This window comes from Hyperolius riggenbachi, chromosome 10 (assembly GCF_040937935.1).
Source record: "Hyperolius riggenbachi isolate aHypRig1 chromosome 10, aHypRig1.pri, whole genome shotgun sequence".
Taxonomy (NCBI): Eukaryota; Metazoa; Chordata; class Amphibia; order Anura; family Hyperoliidae; genus Hyperolius; species Hyperolius riggenbachi.
In genome coordinates this window covers 179,756,584-179,777,640 of record NC_090655.1, presented here as the reverse complement: position 1 = coordinate 179,777,640, position 21,057 = coordinate 179,756,584, and the positions used below count along the sequence as shown (strand labels likewise).

The 21,057-nt window shown below is 43.8% G+C and overlaps 1 protein-coding gene across 2 annotated transcripts in view; it reads right to left on the bottom strand.

The window, feature by feature from the left end:
- TMEM72 (transmembrane protein 72) overlaps nucleotides 1-21,057 on the bottom strand; it is a 103,956-nt gene that overhangs the window by 37,197 nt on the left and 45,702 nt on the right. For both annotated transcript variants that reach the window (XM_068258015.1, XM_068258014.1), the window contains exon 2: nucleotides 3,824-3,890. In XM_068258015.1, the coding sequence (XP_068114116.1) occupies nucleotides 3,824-3,890 (67 nt within the window). The remainder of the gene's footprint in view (nucleotides 1-3,823; nucleotides 3,891-21,057) is intronic.

Genomic DNA, 21,057 nt, shown 5'->3' with positions numbered 1-21,057 from the left:
ATTGTAATGAGACTACCAGTAAGTACTGTAGGCTACTGCATGGAGCTAGTTTTTAAACAGGTGGTTATTATCGCCTTAGTAACACAGTCATTTTTATTGAATGCCTTATTCTGTTCTGAGCTCTGCCAGGACCCAGAAAGCAGATAAAAATAGAGGCCCATACAGACGGCATACATTTGTCTGTCGTTGTGAGGCAACGACAAACAGACAGAGACAACAGCATATTTATGGCAGCGACAATTCGAGTTCGTGACAGTTGTATATACGTGACAACAGAACGAGTGAAGACACGACGGAAGCTGTCTGTCTCAGACTACGTATAGTAGTAGTACTATGGTAGCGACTCTGTAGAAGACATTTGTACACACGACAGGACACCAACAGACTAAGCGATGGTTTGTGAGACAAAAGTCACAAGCGATTTACCAGTTGAATCGCTCAAACCGTTGCGCGAACCGTCGCTCAACATGTGTCTGTACAGACATTTGTATGCCGTGTGTATGGGCCTTAGGAGTTCACATGTGCAGGCTTGCCTCTTCCTTTCGCAATCCTTGATTAGCATCTATGCTTGTGCATATGCCATTGTATAAGTCAGCTAGGAGGCAAGAGGGCACAACTGGACATGTATACCAAGAACTTCAAACACATTTGAGGGCTTAGGTAGCATCCAAGAAAATCCTGGGGAGTGAAAACTGATTGTGTTGCTAAGTTAGTAAGGCTGAGAGGTATGCAGTCGTACTGCATATTTAGATTACAGCAATCTACTCTACCATCGCTTTAAGGAAATCTATAGGGAAAGGAATGTGGCAGATGCCATCTTTATTATATGTTTTTCAACTAATACAATAAAGTCGTTTCAATATTTTATTTAAATTTTTTTTTCACAATATGGGTGTTTTTCCTCCTTTACCTCCTTACCTATTTACCTGGGAGGGGGAAGCTATCTAGAAATACACTCTTTAGGCCTCGGTCACATCATTTAGCGCAGATGGCTGTGCGATCGGAACGCAACGTGTCCAATCGCATGCCATCTGCGCTACTATGCGCTGCGCTGCAGATCCCATTCATTACAATAAATGGGATCTGTGCTGCGATTCCCAAAAATGCATGCAGCACGTGATAGTGCAATCACGCTGCTGCGCAGCCCATATAGTGGGAACGGCAGAAGAGCTGTCTATGCCCCTCTACCGTTCTTGTGTGTCGCACACTATACGCGCTGCCAAAATGCGCACGGAAGCGCATATAGTCTGAACGAGCCCTGAAAGGTAATTTCCAGGCTCCAAATAAGTCTGTCCCTGTACCCCACCCCTCCTCCATGCACAGAGCTGTCAATTACGTTATATTCTACCTACAGATCAGAAATGTTTGATCTGTAGATAGGTGTGATAGCAATGGTGAGGTAGGGAGAATTCTTCTTGTAGTTTTTGAAATTGTTTAACCTGGGAGTTCTCAACAATCCTATTGACATATGTGATACTTGCTTGTCTCCAAGTTTAATAATGATAAAGCTGAAGGCTTGCCAGGCAAACATGATTTTTCACTACTAGTAGATGGAAAGGGGAGAAGGAAGTAAGGCAGTGGATCCCCACACTGTGAGGAGAATAAAATAACAATCAGTCAGGAAAATCTACCCTGGTAAACCACTAATCTCTAAAGTAAGGTCAGCTTCAGAGAAAGGTAGAGCTGCATAGTGGTGATGTGACAAAGCATTGTGACAAATGTATCTCTATAGGATCATACTCAAATGTGCTGCAAGCAGCATTTTTATAATCAGAATCAATTTTATTCCCCGAGTATGCTGTTATCGTACCCGGAATTGGTTGTGGTAGACAAAGAAGCGGCTACCTGGGTAGGAGGGATCTTGTGAAATCCTGGTGGCTCTTTTCTTCATTCTGGCGGTGTGGAGGGAGGTAAAGGGAGGTTTGTACTTGTCACTAGCGGTTGCCCCCGCATACCAGGAAATGATGGAGGAGCAAAGGGTGGATTCAATTTTAGCTGAGTAAAAGCTGGAGAGTAGCTCCCGTGGGATGCCATTTTTTTTTTTAGCTGACGTGTGAAGAATTTTAAAATTTTTGCACTGATCGTGATTTAATTCTCATTCTCTTGAATGGGAACTGCAAAATCATGACATTTCTTGCCACAAAATAGTGATTGCGATTTGCGTTTTGCCCACCAAGTGTGAACCAACCTTGAAGCTGCTGGTTAATTGTCCAGCTACCAACCAATTAATATATAGTTAAAGGTAGCTATACATCTAGCGATGATGAGCAGATTCAACCAAGCGACAAATCTCTGGCTGTCCATACACTGCAGGCCGATTCCCAATCAGTTTCAATCAATTGATCAGGAATTGGCCTAGTGATGCCGCATCCGCCACCTCGCTGCCCCATTAATGTTTCCCCCGTGCAATGTACATTACCTGTCCACCACTTGGCTCTCAGCTTTCTCCCAGGGGGGACATTTAACATTAGGGGGGCAGCGCTGGGAGTTTAATCGTCCTGAAATCACATGCCATTACCGCCACGCACACGATCGAGCAAGTCGGCCCTATATCTTGCAGAATGTGCAATCGAGTAATGCCACCAACTTCGGCCTGAAATTAGTCACACTGTTGGTTGGGCATGCACTTGGCAGCACCGATTTTCATCCGATTCGATTATAATGATTGAATCAGGTGGTCGATCGGCTTCCAAGTCGCCTGATGTATGTACTTTAAAGGTTTGTCTCAGTGGTAATCCACATATATGCATGTAGTAGAAATGATTGCTCCTCTTATCTACCTTAAAGTATACTCGAGGTGACTTGCTTTGTACAAATGGAGGGAGCAGGCATGTAAGTGCAGGAGTCCTCATTCCCACCCCTCTCCCTATTTACCTCTGTCCCTCTCTGTTCCCTTGTAAAAGCCCCCTTTATTCCTTTAATAAATAAAGTGATTTAAAACCTATAATAGATTTACTCTGATCCTTTTGATCTCATACTGCAATCTGTTTAACATTTAACAAGTATAATATGTGCAATATTAACCACTTGCCGACTGCACGCTTATACAGTGCGTCGGCAAAGTGGCAGCTGCAGGACCAGCGACGCAGTATTGCGTCGCCAGTTGCAGGCTGATTAATCAGGAAGCAGCCGCTCGCGCGAGCGGCTGCTTCCTGTCAATTCACGGTGGGGGGCTCCGTGAATAGCCTGCGGGCCGCCGATGGCGGCTCGCAGGCTAAATGTAAACACAAGCAGAAATAATCCGCTTTGTTTACATTGTACGGCGCTGCTGCGCAGCAGCGCCGTAAGGCAGATCGGCGATCCCCGGCCAATCAGCGGCCGGGGATCGCCGCCATGTGACAGCCCGTCACTGGCTGCACAGGACGGATAGCGTCCTGTGCAGCCCGGTTCACCAGGGGGGGCCAGGTAGGAGAGGGAGGGGGGGATTTCGCCGCGGAGGGGGGCTTTGAGGTTCCCTCCCCCCCCCCGCAACACCCGGCAGGCAGGAGCGATCAGACCCCCCCGCACATCATCCCCCTAGTGGGGAAAAAAGGGGGGCGATCTGGTCGCTCTGCCTGCACCCTGATCTGTGCTGGGGGCTGCAGAGCCCACCCAGCACAGATCAGCTAAAACAGCGCTGGTCCTTAAGGGGGGGTAAAGGGTGGGTCCTCAAGTGGTTAAAGATAATCGGTGTGTATCAAATACCTTTAAATGCCTTTGTACATAGATTTGATATAAAGTCATGTATAAAATTAGGTAAGCTACTATAGCAAACACAATTAACCCGTGTATTTATTTAAATGAACGGTGTAATAGCGATAAGTCATAATACAGATGTACTCACAGTAAATAATAGGCCAGACTTGGAAATTGTCCCTTTTGCAGCGTTTCAATGCCAACACCAATTAGCACTGTATAACAAAAGACAAATAGATTATTAAAAATAAAAGTATTATAAAGTGGTGCAGCAGTTAAATTGCTTTCATCCTTACTTTAATATGCTTTCTTTTTGTATATTTCTATCAAATAAGACAGTGATATTTACCAATAAAGTGCAATGGTAATTGTCTGATTAATAATAAATATCAATCACAATTATTTGTTAATGTCAGATCTGGTAAAATGACTGTTAAACATAGCATAAGCTCATAATGTTCCATTGAGCAAGTTTACATTTAGGCTAGTTTCATGCTGCGGCATTGTGCTGCACATTCTGTAAAAATCGCAATGCAATGAAGGGGAAAGTTGCATTGTGCCTAATATGTGTGATGTGACACTTCCAGTAAAGCATACAGTACATAAATGTATTCAACACAACTATAAATGTGCATGTACATCCTTCCATCAAGTTCATCCAGGAAAAAAAAAAGTAAACACTAGGTACATTTCTGTGCTGCAAACTCACATACTCCAGTAGATCCAGGAGAAGGCAAAAAAAAAAAAAAAAAAAAAAAAAAAAAGAACCTCAGAAGGTCTATTAACCCCTAAAGGGGCGGTCTCTGCTGGGAATAATATAGTGATTATAGCCATGGATTCTCCTTTAAAGTGTACCTGAAGGGAAATAAAGTGCCGCGAGAAGAAACTTACCTCAGGAGAGGAAAGCCTTTGGATCCTAAAAAGACTTTCCCTGTCCTCCTTACCAAAGGGAATCCAGTGCTGGGACCCCAGAGTATCCACTTGCCGAAAGCCTCGCGTAGGCTCAGTATCTGCTTCCCCTGTGGCTCTGGCAAAAATAGCCAAGCCCCACTGGTCTGCCCCATTGCACAGACACTAGTCTGCACCTACGCAGTAGAGCGGACCCGATTGGGAATGGCTATTGGTGGATCGGGGCTGCAGAGGAGGACGTGGGAATCCTCATTAGGATCCAGAGGCTTCCACCTCCCAAGTTAAAGTTGAAGAGAAATCGAGAGCCCAATATGGTGTAGTATGTCAAAATTGATTGGATAAATGAAACAGTGAGATGGTAATACTCACAAACACGGGTTACCACCTAGGTAACCACTCATTAGGCAGGTGAGGAGATTAGACCTGTCCTCACTCAGGATTAAGAAGTCGCTCTCTGTAGATAGGAAGAAAGGGGGTAGATCACCCCTCCACCTAGGGTGGACTCAAATATATTGGTAGGTGAACAGAGGCGCCAGAAGGATAAAAGTACATAACATTTTTAAAAAATTGCTGGGAGGAAGTGGTGGACTCGCCTCCGTTAAAGCAGACACCAAGGACTGTAAATGTATAGATATACACATTTATTGAAAATACCCCAAAGATGCAACGCGTTTCGCGGGCACAGCCCACTTCTTCAGGCAATAAGCAGGGGATAAACAACAGCAATTCAGTTATAGCAAGCAGAGCACCTCTGTGTTAACACATACATTTACAGTCCTTGGTGTCTGCTTTAACGGAGGCGAGTCCACCACTTCCTCCCAGCAATTTTTTAAAAATTTTATGTACTTTTATCCTTCTGGCGCCTCTGTTCACCTGCCAATATACCTCCCAAGTTAAGTATCTGATTTGAAAAAAAAATTCAACTCACAGGTGTCCTTTAACCATTTCAGCCCCTGGGTATTTTTCACCTTATGCATCCGAGCAATTTTCACCTCCCATTCATTCGCCAATAACTTTATCACTAATTATCACAATGAGTTGATCTATATCTTGTTTTTTTCCGCCACCAATTAGGCTTTCTTTGGGTGGTACATTTTGCTAAGAATTATTTTTTTCTTAACCACTTGAGGACCTAGGGCTTTCTACCCCTTAAGGACCGGCCACTTTTTTTCCATTCAGACCACTGCAGCTTTCACGGTTTATTGCTCGCTCATACAACCTACCACCTAAATGAATTTTGGCTCCTTTTCTTGTCACTAATAAAGCTTTCTTTTGGTGCTATTTGATTGCTCCTGCAATTTTTACTTTTTATTATATTCATCAAAAAAGACATGAATTTTGGCAAAAAAATGATTTTTTTAACTTTCTGTGCTGACATTTTTCAAATAAAGTAAAATTTCTGTATACATGCAGCGCGAAAAATGTGGACAAACATGTTTTTGATAAAAAAAAAACCCATTCAGTGTATATTTATTGGTTTGGGTAAAAGTTATAGCGTTTACAAACTATGGTGCAAAAAGTGAATTTTCTCATTTTCAAGCATCTATGACTTTTCTGACCCCCTGTCATGTTTCATGAGGGGCTAGAATTCCAGGATAGTATAAATACCCCCCAAATGACCCCATTTTGGAAAGAAGACATCCCAAAGTATTCACTGAGAGGCATAGTGAGTTCATAGAAGATATTATTTTTTGTCACAAGTAAGCGGAAAATGACACTTTGTGAGAAAAAAAAAAAAAAGAAAAAAAGTTTCCATTTCTTCTAACTTGCGACAAAAAAAAAATGAAATCTGCCACGGACTCACCATGCCCCTCTCTGAATACCTTGAAGGGTCTACTTTCCAAAATGGGGTCATTTGTGGGGTGTGTTTACTGTTCTGACATTTTGGGGGGTGCTAAATTGTAAGCACCCCTGTAAAGCCTAAAGGGGCTCATTGGACTTTGGACCCCTTAGCACAGTTAGGCTGCAAAAAAGTGCCACACATGTGGTATTGCCGTACTCAGGAGAAGTAGTATAATGTGTTTTGGGGTGTATTTTTACACATACCCATGCTGGGTGGGAGAAATATCTCTGTAAATGACAATTTGTTAATTTTTTTTACACACAATTGTCCATTTACAGAGATCTTTCTCCCACTCAGCATGAGTATGTGTAAAAATACACCACAAAACACATTATACTACTTCTCCTGAGTACGGCAATACCACATGTGTGGCACTTTTTTGCACCCTAACTGCGCTAAAGGGCCCAAAGTCCAATGAGTACCTTTAGGATTTCACAGGTCATTTTGAGAAATTTCGTTTCAAGACTACTCCTCACGGTTTAGGGCCCCTAAAATGCCAGGGCAGTATAGGAACCCCACAAATGACCCCATTTTAGAAAGAAGACACCCCAAGGTATTCCGTTAGGAGTATGGTGAGTTCATAGAAGATTTTATTTTTTGTCAAAAGTTAGCGGAAAATGACACTTTGTGAAAAAACACAATTAAAATCAATTTCCGCTAACTTGTGACAAAAAATAAAATCTTCTATGAACTCGCCATACTACTAACGAAATACCTTGGGGTGTCTTCTTTCTAAAATGGGGTCATTTGTGGGGTTCCTATACTGCCCTGGCATTTTAGGGGCCCTAAACCGTGAGGAGTAGTCTTGAAACGAAATTTCTCAAAATGACCTGTGAAATCCTAAAGGTACTCATTGGACTTTGGGCCCTTTAGCGCAGTTAGGGTGCAAAAAAGTGCCACACATGTGGTATCGCCATACTCGGGAGAAGTAGTACAATGTGTTTTGGGGTGTATTTTTACACATACCCATGCTGGGGGGGAGAAATACCTCTGTAAATGGACAATTGTGTGTAAAAAAATCAAAAGATTGTCATTTACAGAAGTATTTCTCCTACCCAGCATGGGTATGTGTAAAAATACACCCCAAAACACATTATACTACTTCTCCCGAGTACGGCGATACCACATGTGTGGCACTTTTTTGCACCCTAACTGCACTAAGGGGCCCAAAGTCCAATGAGTACCTTTAGGATTTCACAGGTCATTTTTGTTTCAAGACTACTCCTCACGGTTTAGGGCCCCTAAAATGCCAGGGCAGTATAGGAACCCCACAAATGACCCCATTTTAGAAAGAAGACACCCCAAGGTATTCCGTTAGGAGTATGGTGAGTTCATAGAAGTTTTTATTTTTTTGTCACAAGTTAGCGGAAATTGATTTTAATTGTTTTTTTTCACAAAGTGTCATTTTCCGCTAACTTGTGACAAAAAATAAAATCTTCTATGAACTCACCATACTCCGTACGGAATACCTTTGGGTGTCTTCTTTCTAGAATGGGGTCATTTGTGGGGTTCCTATACTGCCCTGGCATTTTAGGGGCCCTAAACCGTGAGGAGTAGTCTTGAAACCAAATGTCGCAAAATGACCTGCGAAATCCTAAAGGTACTCATTGGACTTTGGGCCCCTTAGCGTACTTAGGGTGTAAAAAAAAGTGCCACACATGTGGTACCGCCGTACTCAGGAGAAGTAGTATAATGCGTTTTGGGGTGTATTTTTACACATACCCATGCTAAGTGGGAGAAATATCTCTGTAAATGACAATTGTTTGATTTTTTTACACACAATTGTCCATTTACATAGAAATTTCTCCTACCCAGCATGGGTATGTGTAAAAATACACCCCAAAACACATTATACTACTTTTCCTGAGTACGGCGGTACCACATGTGTGACACTTTTTTGCAGCCTAGGTGCGCTAAGGGGCCCAACGTCCTATTCACAGGTCATTTTGAGGCATTTGTTTTCTAGACTACTCCTCGCGGTTTAGGGCCCCTAAAATGCAAGGGCAGTATAGGAACCCCACAAGTGACCCCATTTTAGAAAGAAGACACCCCAAGGTATTCCGTTAGGTGTATGGCGAGTTCATAGAAGATTTTATTTTTTGTCACAAGTTAGTGAAAAATGACACTTTGTGAAAAAAAACCAATAAAAATCAATTTCCGCTAACTTTTGACAAAAAATAAAATCTTCTATGAACTCGTCATACACCTAACAGAATACCTTGGGGTGTCTTTTTTTCTAAAATGGGGTCACTTGTGGGGTTCCTATACCGCCCTGGCATTTTACAGGCCCAAAACCGTGAGTAGTCTGGAAACCAAATGTCTCAAAATGACTGTTCAGGGGTATAAGCATCTGCAAATTTTGATGACAGGTGGTCTATGAGGGGGCGAATTTTGTGGAACCGGTCATAAGCAGGGTGGCCTTTTAGATGACAGGTTGTATTGGGCCTGATCTGATGGATAGGAGTGCTAGGGGGGTGACAGGAGGTGATTGATGGGTGTCTCAGGGGGTGGTTAGAGGGGAAAATAGATGCAATCAATGCACTGGGGAGGTGATCGGAAGGGGGTCTGAGGGGGATCTGAGGGTTTGGCCGAGTGATCAGGAGCCCACACGGGGCAAATTGGGGCCTGATCTGATGGGTAGGTGTGCTAGGGGGTGACAGGAGGTGATTGATGGGTGTCTCAAGGTGTGATTAGAGGGGGGAATAGATGCAAGCAATGCACTGGCGAGGTGATCAGGGCTGGGGTCTGAGGGCATTCTGAGGGTGTGGGCGGGTGATTGAGTGCCCTAGGGGCAGATAGGGGTCTAATCTGATAGGTAGCAGTGACAGGGGGTGATTGATGGGTAATTAGTGGGTGTTTAGGGTAGAGAACAGATGTAAACACTGCACTTGGGAGGTGATCGGACGTCGGATCTGCGGGCGATCTATTGGTGTGGGTGGGTGATCAGATTGCCCGCAAGGGGCAGGTTAGGGGCTTATTGATGGGTGGCAGTGACAGCGGGTGATTGATGGGCGGCAGTGACAGGGGGTGATTGATGGGTGGCAGTGACAGGGGGTGATTGATGGGTGATTGATAGGTGATTGACAGGTAATCAGTGGGTTATTACAGGGGAGAACAGATGTAAATATTGCACTGGCGAATTGATAAGGGGGGGTCTGAGGGCAATCTGAGCGTGTAGGCGGGCGATTGGGTGCCCGCAAGGGGCAGATTAGGGTCTGATCTGATGGGTAACAGTGACAGGTGGTGATAGGGGGTGATTGATGGGTGATTGATGGGTAATTAGTGGGTGTTTAGAGGAGAGAATAGATGGAAACACTGCGCTTGGGTGGTGATCTGATGTCGGATCTGCGGGCGATCTATTGGTGTGGGTGGGTGATCAGTTTGCCCGCAAGGGGCAGGTTAGGGGCTGATTGTTGGGTGGCAGTGACAGGGGGTGATTGATGGGTGATAGGTGATTGGCAGGTGATTGACAGGTGATCAGTGGGTTATTACAGGGAAGGCCAGATGTAATTAATGCACTGGCGAATTTATAAAGGGGGGGGGGGTCTGAGGGCAATCTGAGCGTGTGGGCGGGTGATTGGGTGCCCGCAAGGGGCAGATTAGGGTCTGATCTGATAGGTAACAGTGACGGTTGGTGATAGGGGGTGATTGATGGGTAATTAGTGGGTGTTTAGAGAAGATAACAGATGTAAACAATACATTTGGGAGGTAATCTGACGGCGGGTTTGCGGGCGATCTAATGGTGTGGGTGGGTGATCAGATTGCCCGCAAGGGGCAGGTTAGGGGCTGATTGATGGGTGGCAGTGACAGGGGGTGACAGGTGGTGATTGATGGGTGATAGGTGATTGGCAGGTGATTGACAGGTGATCAGTGGGTTATTACAGGGAAGAACAGATGTAATTAATGCACTGGTGAATTGATAAGGGGGGGTCAGAGGGCAATCTGAGCGTGTGGGCGGGTGATTGGGTGCCCGCAAGGGGCAGATTAGGGTCTGATCTGATAGGTAAAAGTGACAGGTGGTGATAGGGGGTGATTGATGGGTAATTAGTGGGTGTTTAGAGGAGAGAATAGATGTAAACAATGGATTTTGGAGGTGATCTGATGTCGGATCTGCGGGCGATCTATTGGTGTGGGGGGGTGATCAGATTGCCCGCAAGGGGCAGGTTAGGGGCTGATTGATGGGTGGCAGTGACAGGGGGTGACAGGTGGTGATTGATGGGTGATAGGTGATTGGCAGGTGATTGACAGGTGATCAGTGGGTTATTACAGGGAAGAACAGATGTAATTAATGCACTGGTGAATTGATAAGGGGGGGTCAGAGGGCAATCTGAGCGTGTGGGCGGGTGATTGGGTGCCCGCAAGGGGCAGATTAGGGTCTGATCTGATAGGTAAAAGTGACAGGTGGTGATAGGGGGTGATTGATGGGTGATTGATGGGTAATTAGTGGGTGTTTAGAGGAGAGAATAGATGTAAACAATGGATTTTGGAGGTGATCTGATGTCGGATCTGCGGGCGATCTATTGGTGTGGGGGGGTGATCAGATTGCCCGCAAGGGGCAGGTTAGGGGCTGATTGATGGGTGGCAGTGACAGGGGGTGATTGACGGGTGATTGACGGGTGATTGACAGGTGATCAGGGGGGATAGATGCATACAGTACATGGGGGGGGGGGGTCTGGGGGGGGGTCTGGGGAGAATCTGAGGGGTGGGGGGTGATCAGGAGGGAGCGGGGGGCAGGGGGGGATACAAAAAAAAAATAGCGTTGACAGATAGTGACAGGGAGTGATTGATGGGTGATTAGGGGGGTGATAGGGTGCAAACAGGGGTCTGGGGGGTGGGCAGTGGGGGGTCTGATGGGTGCTGTGGGCGATCTGGGGCAGGGGGGGGGGGAAATCAGTGTGCTTGGTGCAGACTAGGGTGGCTGCAGCCTGCCCTGGTGGTCCCTCGGACATTGGGACCACCAGGGCAGGAGGCAGCTTGTATAATACACTTTGTAAACATTACAAAGTGTATTATACACTTTGTATGCGGCGATCGTCGGGTTAACATCCCGCCGGCGCTTCCGTATGGCCGGCGGGATGTTGCGGCGGGTGAGCGGCGCCAGGCGGAGGCGGAGGATCGCGTCACTGATGACGCGATCGCTCCGCCCATGCCCCTACAAGGACCGCCGCCAATTGTCAATACGGCGGTCCTTGCGGGGTGCACTTCCCGGCCGCCAATTGTACATACGGCGGTCGGGAAGTGGTTAAAGTAGATCCAAGATGAACTTTTACTCATTGCATAATTGTGTTCCTTTCCTATTGTTTATAGGGCATTTCTCAAGCCAAATACTTTTTTGTTTTTGTTTTAATACTCTAATTCCCTATAAAGTAAACAAGCCTCGCCCACAGCCTTTCAGAGAGCCTTGGCATTTTCAGACAGTAGCAAGGGCTCATGGGAGCTCAGTTTGGGTAGGAGAAGGGGGGGGGGGGGTATTACTAGCCAGAGATTTCAGAGGCAGAGGGGAGGAGGAGGGGGGATTAGGCTGAGTGTTGAAGATGCAGATAAGCTTACCTATGTGTAATGTTTACAAACAACATGGCTGTTGTCATTGTATCATAGGAAGAAATAATCATATTCTATTGAAGCTGTTTGCAGTTAGATTTGCTAAACTTTAGATAAGATATATAGACAAGTTACTTGTTATAGTTAGTTTTTCATCTCGGATCTGCTTTAATGCATTTCAACAGGAATATTAAGAAAAAAAAATGGAAAAAATTCATTATTTCTCAGTTTTTGTAATTAAAACCTATGTAATTTATTTGCCCATTTGTCCCGGGTTATTACACCATTTAAATTATGTCCCTATCACAATTTATGGTGCCAATATTTTATTTGGAAATAAAGGTGCATTTTTCCAGTTTTGCGTCCATCACTATTTACAAGCTTATAATTTAAAAAATGTTTGCAATATACCCTTTTCACATGCATATTAAAAAAGTTCAGACCCTTAGGTAACTATGTATGTTTTTTTTTTTAATCGTAATTTTTTTTTTCTTTAAACATTTCATTTGGGTAATTTTTGGTGTGGGAGGTAAACAGTTAATTTTAAATGTAATAATGTGCGTTTATTTTATAAAAAAATGTATGTAGATGTCGTTTTACTATTGTAAACTTTATGTCTGATTGTAGTTTAAACTGGTCGTTTGAACGACTTGAAGTGCAAACAACAAGTCGTTCAAACGTTCTGTACACACTGACCAACAAAGCGGCTGATATCCTAATTTACATGTCATTTAACCAACCTGATAATGGACAATGGACTGGATAGAACAATGGACTAGATCAAACGACTGATTACACGACTGTGTCGTTTGTACACATGTATGGACCTAACAGTCGTTTGAACGACAGTTAGTCCAACTGATCCGCTATGCGGATCGGGCAAACCGGCTGTTATCAGTTGGTCGACTGCACGTACACACGTCCAACTTGTGGTTCAAGTGACAAGTCGGACAACAAGTTGGGCAGAAAATCAGGACGTGTGTACATACCTTTAGCCATCTTTTTTTCCAAGCTAGATAATCCCAGTTTGTCCAACCTTTCCTGGTAAGTGAAGTGAGACCTTTCATCCCCCTGATTAATTTAGCTGCCCGTCTTTGTACCTGTTCTAGTATGTCCATGTCCTTCCTATAGTGTGGTGCCCAAAACTGTATTCCATACACTCACAAGTGATCTTAAAATTCTAAGTCTATGAGCTTAAAAGTCATTAAATGATCCAATTCAAAACAAAACCGCTTGCACGTAGGTGTAAAAGCAGATATCACTGCCCACACGAAAATGTATTATGTAACATTAAACTACACCTTGAAGGGTAGGTTCACAATGTATCCATTACAATAGGCATGTGGCACAATGGATTTAAACTGACTGTCTTCCGGTGAACTGCCCATTGCAATTAACAGTATCTCACTGGCAGTTATTTGTAACATGGATGTAATGTGCTCACTGCTCAGCTTGCATCACCATGTTGCTGCTCAAATCCCCGGCTGTATAAAATACTATTCCCCCTCTGAGTCATCGCAGCTCAGAGGGAGATGTAGTTCGGGGTCCGACGATCTCTGGAACCCCAAATTACCCCTACATGCCCCACACAGTATAACATTACTGCTATGGCGGTGCGTAGTTTTGGCACTCGGCGCTGAGCACGAAGTGCCAAAACCACCTTGTTTCGTCATATCCTAGTAACTTTCCTCCTGAGTTTTCTCCAACTAGATATTTTCACATCTCATCAATAGAATACTTTTAAAGCTCCCGCCAAGCACAAAATTACTTAAAATGAGTTTGATATTACCTTTTTAGTTAGTTTTTAGTACTTTTTCAATTACTAAAAAATATTTCTATTTTAGCTAAGATCAAAAATAATCTTCTTGGGGAAAACTCAGGAGAAAGTTGAATAGTATATGGCCCATAGTGGGAATACGCATACAATTAAAAAAGTTGTGAGCTAATTAAGGTGCAACGTTAAATAACAATATTAATAACAATACCGGTAAATGACAATTTAGGCGCAACGTTAAATAACAATAACCATAACAAAAACGGTAAATAACTATTGAATTGTGGAAATACATTATAGGTAAATTTACAGTCTACAACCTGACTACAACCTAACCTCTCCCTATTCTCACACAGAACCCTCCCCTGGTGGAACCTAACCCCAAGACCCCTCTTTGTGGTGCCTGACCCTACGACTTTTCTGGTGGTGACTAGCCCTAAGACCCACCCATGGTGCCTAACTCTAAGAGCCCCCTGATGGTGCCTAACCCTAAGTCCCCCCAATCCCCGCTAACAATAAAACGATAAATAACAATGTAATTGCAGCCGCCCGCTGAATAGCGTAACGGCTATCAATATTAGGATAGATAACAATTGCGCCCATTTTTGGCTGCGACTTTGTTAACTGCGCCTTGGGAGTGCACCACAATACAAATTGATGTACGCATTTCAGCATTGTGCGTAGTGAACGATATGCAAGGGCATCAGGTGTACACAGATAGCTCTGTCTGACGTTATGAATGGTTAGTTAAATGAAGAGTTAAATCTTAACAAAATAAAATCAAGATTTCATCTTAAAATTTAGTGATAATTATTTTGCAAGGTATGGTCAGTAATTTAGTTTGTGTCCACTTTAACCAGGCTGTACAGGAGCTCTCAAATTTGCAGCCAAATTTGTAGTAGCTACACAAATGCCATGTGTTAAGCATCAAAAAAATGTTTTTGTATATACATAAAGATATACTGTATACAGTAATTATAATACAGTATACAGTACAGTAATACTGGCTTAGGAGTTTCCTTTGGACTTTGTGTTTGCAGTTTTAAATTATACCCAGCAGATGGCAGCATGAGACTGCATAAATTTGAGCCATAAACTTGGAACATGAAAGTCATCTATCACCCCAGATACCATTATAATCTAACCTTTTTTAGACCATTAATTCACACATGATTTTAGTCAGGGTTAAGTACACTTGGAATCCATGGAGGTGAAAGGCTGTTAGAGACTGGGGCAAGTGACCACTAAAATGCTTTTGAAGTTCAGGGAATGGCTAACAAAGGGATTAATGGGGAATTAAGAAGCAGCTAATGCAGTCAAATAAATACACCAAAGACCTTTTGAAGCAGTGGATCGTTCCTGCCCTAAGAAACCCAATTTAGCATCATTTTGTAAAGGAGCAGCAGACTTCTATTTTTAAAGTGTAGCAGTAGTAGATGTCTGATCACACTTTTGATTGATGAACTGTTCATAATTGTCTGCATGTGTTGCAGATTTCATTAATTAATCAAGTTGCTCAGAAATATCAATAAATGTGTGCCCAGCTGGTTGGGTGAGTTCATGAGCAAAAACAGGGCTGGCCTCTAATAGTATCTCTAACAGAACTCTGCTGCAGAGCCAAAACTGCACAGAGCTTTAGCTCTGAGCGGACACCCACTGTCTATACCTTTATAGACCCTGGGTGCAAAGCTACATACACACACTCAAGCAGTGTTGCCCATTAGTATCAAGCTATGGTGTATGAGGATGAGGTTCATCAGTATCAGATGCACTGCAGTGCATGAAGAGAGTGTACAGACGCAACCAAGACTACATTCCAGGGAAAAGTAGGCAGTTAAAATCTGACAGAACCGACAGGCTTTGGGCCAGTCAATTTCCTCATGGGGGATTCTCAAAGTTTTCTTTGTTTTCAACAGCATTTCCTGAACAGCAGTTGCAAAGTCTAACTGACAAAATAGTGTGCAAGAGATTAGGTAGGCTGGCTGGTATCTTACTATTTTGGCAGTTAAACTGCTGTTCAGGACATGCTGTTGAAAACAAAGAAAAGCCTGAGAACCTCCATGAGTTCGGTCAGATTTTAACTGCCTACTTTTTCGTGATAGTGGTCTTTTAATAGAAACAGATGTGTTCCCTGGAATGTAGTCTTGGTTGCATCTGTACACTCCTCGTGCACTGCAGTGCATCTGATACTGAGATACACCTCCTCCTCATGCACCATAGCTTGATACTGATGGGCAACACTGCTTGAGTGTGTTTATGTAGCTTTGCACCCAGGGTCTATAAAGGTGAAGAATGGAGGAGGTAGTGCACTGAATGATGGAGTGGCTTATGTGGGCAGGTTTAGAATGGTAACAATGCAGTGGGGCATTGCGGTTGTTAAAGATCCAGTGTGCTAGTTCTGTAGTTACATCGGGGACAACTGTACGTACGCACGCACGCACGCACGCACGCACGCACGCACACACACACACACACACACACACACACAGCTGCCTTGGTCACTTTTCATCTATTATGTGTATCCAGCATTAAGTAGTTTAATGTATAAAGGTACTTGTAGGCATCAAAGTTTTATCTGCAGACAGTAGGCTGGCAAGAACTTTTGGCAGGCTTACCATACCAATACTGCCAGTAAGTACAGTCTACAATGTTTGAGCAAGCGGCTATGCAGCAATGATAATTGGACAAGTAGGGTGCTATGTTTCCTGCAGGTTTGCTTTGCCAAGGACCCTTGCAATTTGGGCCCCTAGGCTGTGTAGGCAAGAGAAAGGCTGTGAACATTGGGGGGCCCCACTGAAGTTTGATTTGTAGTTACACCCCAAGTATACATGTTCACAGTAAGTCTCAGATACTAGCTCAGATCTGAAAATGAAGTTTACAGTTTCACAGTAAGGACAATATAATGTAGGTCACAGTATATTTTGAAAGAGCAGATTATAAGCCCGACAGGCCGACACACATTAGTTGTTCCTGTTGGAAGTATTGTGTTTTTGTGTCTGACCGTTTCAATGAAAATCCCAGCTTTTAGTACTTCACTGAGCCTGTGTATCCCTTTGCTTAATTTACTAAGTAGGGGACCACCTTTGCCGCATTAGTTGAGCGGTGCTACGAAATCTGTTTGCCTAATGTGATGCATGCAGTCTGGTGCAGCATAACGTGTGAGTTAGCAATTGCAGGAGACCAGGGTTCGAATCTCGGCTCTGCCTGTTCAGTAAGCCAGCACTAATTCAGTAGGAGACCTTTGGCAAGTCTCCCTTACACTGCTACTGCCAATAGAGCGCGCCCTAGTGGCTGCTGCTCTGGCGCTTTGAGTCCGCAAGGAGAAAAGCGCAATATAAATGTTATTTTTATTTAATTATTATTTTATTTATGTGTTGCACCACATGTATAGTGTGCAATGCGACTTTTCCCCTCCATTGTGAACCTGCATTTGCAGGATGTGCAATTCAACACCCTGGTGCGAAAGTAGTCTGAATGACCGATAGAGAAGGCTGGGGGATGGAAGATGCATGGACACTGCACAAACCTGATCATTACAGGAAACTTATTTGGAAATGAATCCATATCTGTGGAGATGATAATTATTTTGATAACTAGGCTTTCACTGATGGCAATGCAGAGTTTTCTTTCATTATATGTTCAGTTTCTATTGCTAGGGTTTACTATAGGCTCTCTTTACAAATATTTCTTTGGGAAAAAAATTATTTTGATTAAAGTGGTACATTTGCTTGTAATGCATTTAAACTGGTGGCAGCTGTGTGAATCCTTATCACTGTGTAAATACCCAAAGGGCCACAGGCATGAGAGGAAAGTCTCTGCTGTGTTTTGGTCAGATGATGGATTCATCTCATATTTGTTGCCTCTTCGACAGTGCAGCCAGACTAAAGCAGTAGCTGGACTGGAAAATCTGGCCAAACTGCAATTGTTTCCTCTAGCAGTGTTTAGGTATGCATGTCATCCCCCTCCTTCCCATCTACATGATACGATTCTTTGTGCGATTCGATTACGATTCTATTTACGATCCGATTAAATCCGACATGTCTGATCGGACATGTCGGATTTAATTGGATCGTAAATAGAATCGTAATCGAATCGCACAAAAAATCGTATCGTGTAGATGGGGCTTAAAGCCTCATACACAGGCTTAGTTAATAAACCTAAAATAAGAGAACTATGGAGGCTGCCATCTTCATTCTATAATAAAAATGACTGTTGCCTGACTAATGTGCTGATGCTCTACCTCTTGCTTTAAAGGACACCTGAATTGGGGAAAAAATTACTAAATGAAGCCTATGGTGGCCTCCCCGTGACCCTCCAGATGCTGCTTGTTGTCTTTGGGGTACCTCCTGTTCCCCCTGCTTGGTCCACTTATCTCCCCAGCCTCCTTGAAGTTCATATGGGCGGTGCTGAGTGATTCTGAACTGTGCATGCATGAGTTTCAACTGCAAATGTGCAGTGAAAGAAAGTGCTCATGGATTAATGCCTACTTTCACTGTGCAAGCGCGGTTAGGAACTCACACCTGCGCTACTGGAAACCATGACTATGGTAGGGATTAGATTGTGAGTTCCTCTGGGGACAGTCAGTGACATGATTATGTTCTCTGTAAAGTGCTGAAGAAGATGTCAGTGCTTTACAAATACATAATAATATGGTAGGACACAGGGCCGGGCCGAGGCATAGGCTGGAGAGGCTCCAGCCTCAGGGCGCAGTGTAGGAGGGGGAGCACAATTCATTCAGCTGTCATTCCTAATTGTGTTTGAAACAGAAAGAAATAAGAAAAGGGGATACATAGCAGTGACTGCAAGCCAGATAACTAGATATTAAGGAGTTGGGGAGGTTGTGGGCCCTGTGTCGCCTCTTAGTCTAATAGCAATCAGTGAGTGATGGCTGGGGTGGTAGGGATCGAGGGGCGCACTTTGGTGTCTCAGCCTTGGGTGCTGGAGGACCTTGTCCCGCCTCTGGTAGGACATTAGACTATGGCAGGATTAGATTGTGCGCTCCTCTGAGGACAAGTGCCATGATTATATACTCAGGCTTTCTCAACCAGGGTTCCCTGGAACCCCAGGGTTCCTTGAGGACTCTGCAGGGGTTCCTTGGCATTTTACCCCATCGTGGGGGAAGTATAATAGAGCACACTATAATAGGTGGTACTGTAACAAGAAGCACTAAATAAGGGGGTCAGGAGACAGTATAATGAGTGGCAGTGTAATAGGAGATAGTGAAATTAGCAGCCTAACCTACTTTTAAAGACCATACCACCTGAAAAATAAATGTAGGGGTTCCTCGAGACCAAAAAATTGTTTGCAGGGGTTCCTTGAGATCCAAAAGTTATTTACAGGGTTCCTCCAAGGTAAAAAGGTTGAGAAAGAGATGGCAATGCTATATAAATACATAATAATAATAATAATAATAATAATAATAATAATAATAATAATAATAGGGTAGGACATTAGAATATGATTAATCTATGATTATGGTAGGATTACATTGTGAGCTCCTCTGAGGACAGTCAGTGACATAACTAAGTACTCTGTAAAACAATGCAGAACATGTCAGTGCTATATAATTACAATATTAACAGACAGTTTGGTATTGGCACAGTTTGATGGGAACTGCAGAAGTGATATGAGTAAGTCCCAGCACTCAGTATGCGCAATAGTTAAACACAGAAGATTCGTCCAGTTATCATTCCACTGCATTTGTAATCGTTCATAATTAATTGTTCAGCTCTGGAGCGTCTGGGGTGAACCATGGACATAGTGCAATATTATCTGGAGCGTCTGAGGTGGACTATGGACATAGTGCAGTTGGATATTTATAGGCATTTATATCATGGTGATCACCACAACACCATCTACTCCCTGCGTGAATGTAGTGTATGAGTGGTAGTGATGGGTCGTTCGCGAACGAGCCGGCTCTAAGAGCCGGCTCTTTGCTGCAAACGACTAGAGCCGGTTCTCAGTTTTGAAAGAGCCGATGCCTCAGCCGCCCGACACAGCTCTGATTTGCTGTGTAATAAAGGGGCGCTGAGGCATGCTGGGAGATGTAGTCCTCCTCTTGCAGCTTGTAGGAGTGAATGGGGCGGAGCAGAGCAGTAGCGAGTAGCGAGTACTACGAGATGGAATGCAGGAACAGGAAGTATGCAGCTCATAAAACCCAGCAGCATAAGTATCCTCATTAACCAGCATAAGTATCCTCATTACCACTCTATTACATGCACCAAGTCCATGGCCCACAACTGTGCCGCTGCAGCCCGCAACCCCCTCCCCCCAGGGCATCAAATCCCCCATGCCCACCCAGGATGGGCTTTAAAGAAATAAAAAAAAATACCAGCAGGCAGTTAGGTGCCCCCTCACCCCTTGAATTGCCGCTAGGGGCCGGTACCTAATTTGCTTTCTGGAAATACGGGCCAGGGCTTAATTTGTTATATACAGTAACTGAAACACTTGTACAGATTACTAAAATTAAACTTTGCAGAAAGAAAGATGAAGGCCATCTACAAGGATGAAATAAAAAAAAATGTGAAATTGATCAGATGTCTTCATATGTTTTCTGCAGCAAGGCGAAAGGGCAAAGGTCCCACTGAACAATTCACACTTGCCTAATCAGATTTCTCTCATCACTCTCAAATTAACAGCTGCAGCTCTAAAGACAATGAAGTGCTGATGACATTATATTGTTTTTCCTCTCAGCAACTTAAGTGGGTTAGAATCCTGCAGAGATGAGCCTTCCCTGTGTGCACTAATTATGTTATACAATATCTGATGCCTATAATGTGTTCTTTGTCATTCACCCTTTACATTTTCAGTTTTATGATATAATTTATAAAGTGTACAATAAAATGAAGTGAAGCATGGCAAGCCCAAATTGGCTGTTAATTAGTACAGGCTGCAATTTATTGCATATTCTGTGGCTCAATGTAACCACATTGTGGATGACAGCCAAATTAGAATAAATGATTTCTTCTCATTTGAGAGACTATTAGATTTAACATGTATAGAGGTTTAACACTGTTATTATTATTACATTGGAGCATCATAAATGCAAAACTCTATATGAAAAGTTCATCAATATTTCTGGAACGGGAAAAACTGGTTAAACTGATTTCGCTCAAAATATGAGCAAGCACAGTTGCCCCAGTATAGGGAGTCTAGTTACCCCAGTACAGCTAGTATAGTGCCCCAGTATAAAAGTGACCCACTGGCGTAACGATAGGGGATGCGACCCCTGCCGTCGCGGGGGGGGGGGGGGCGGGGCCCCCCTAGGGCCCGCTCGGGGACTTTTTGGGGGCAGGAGGGGTCGCAGCATAAGAGG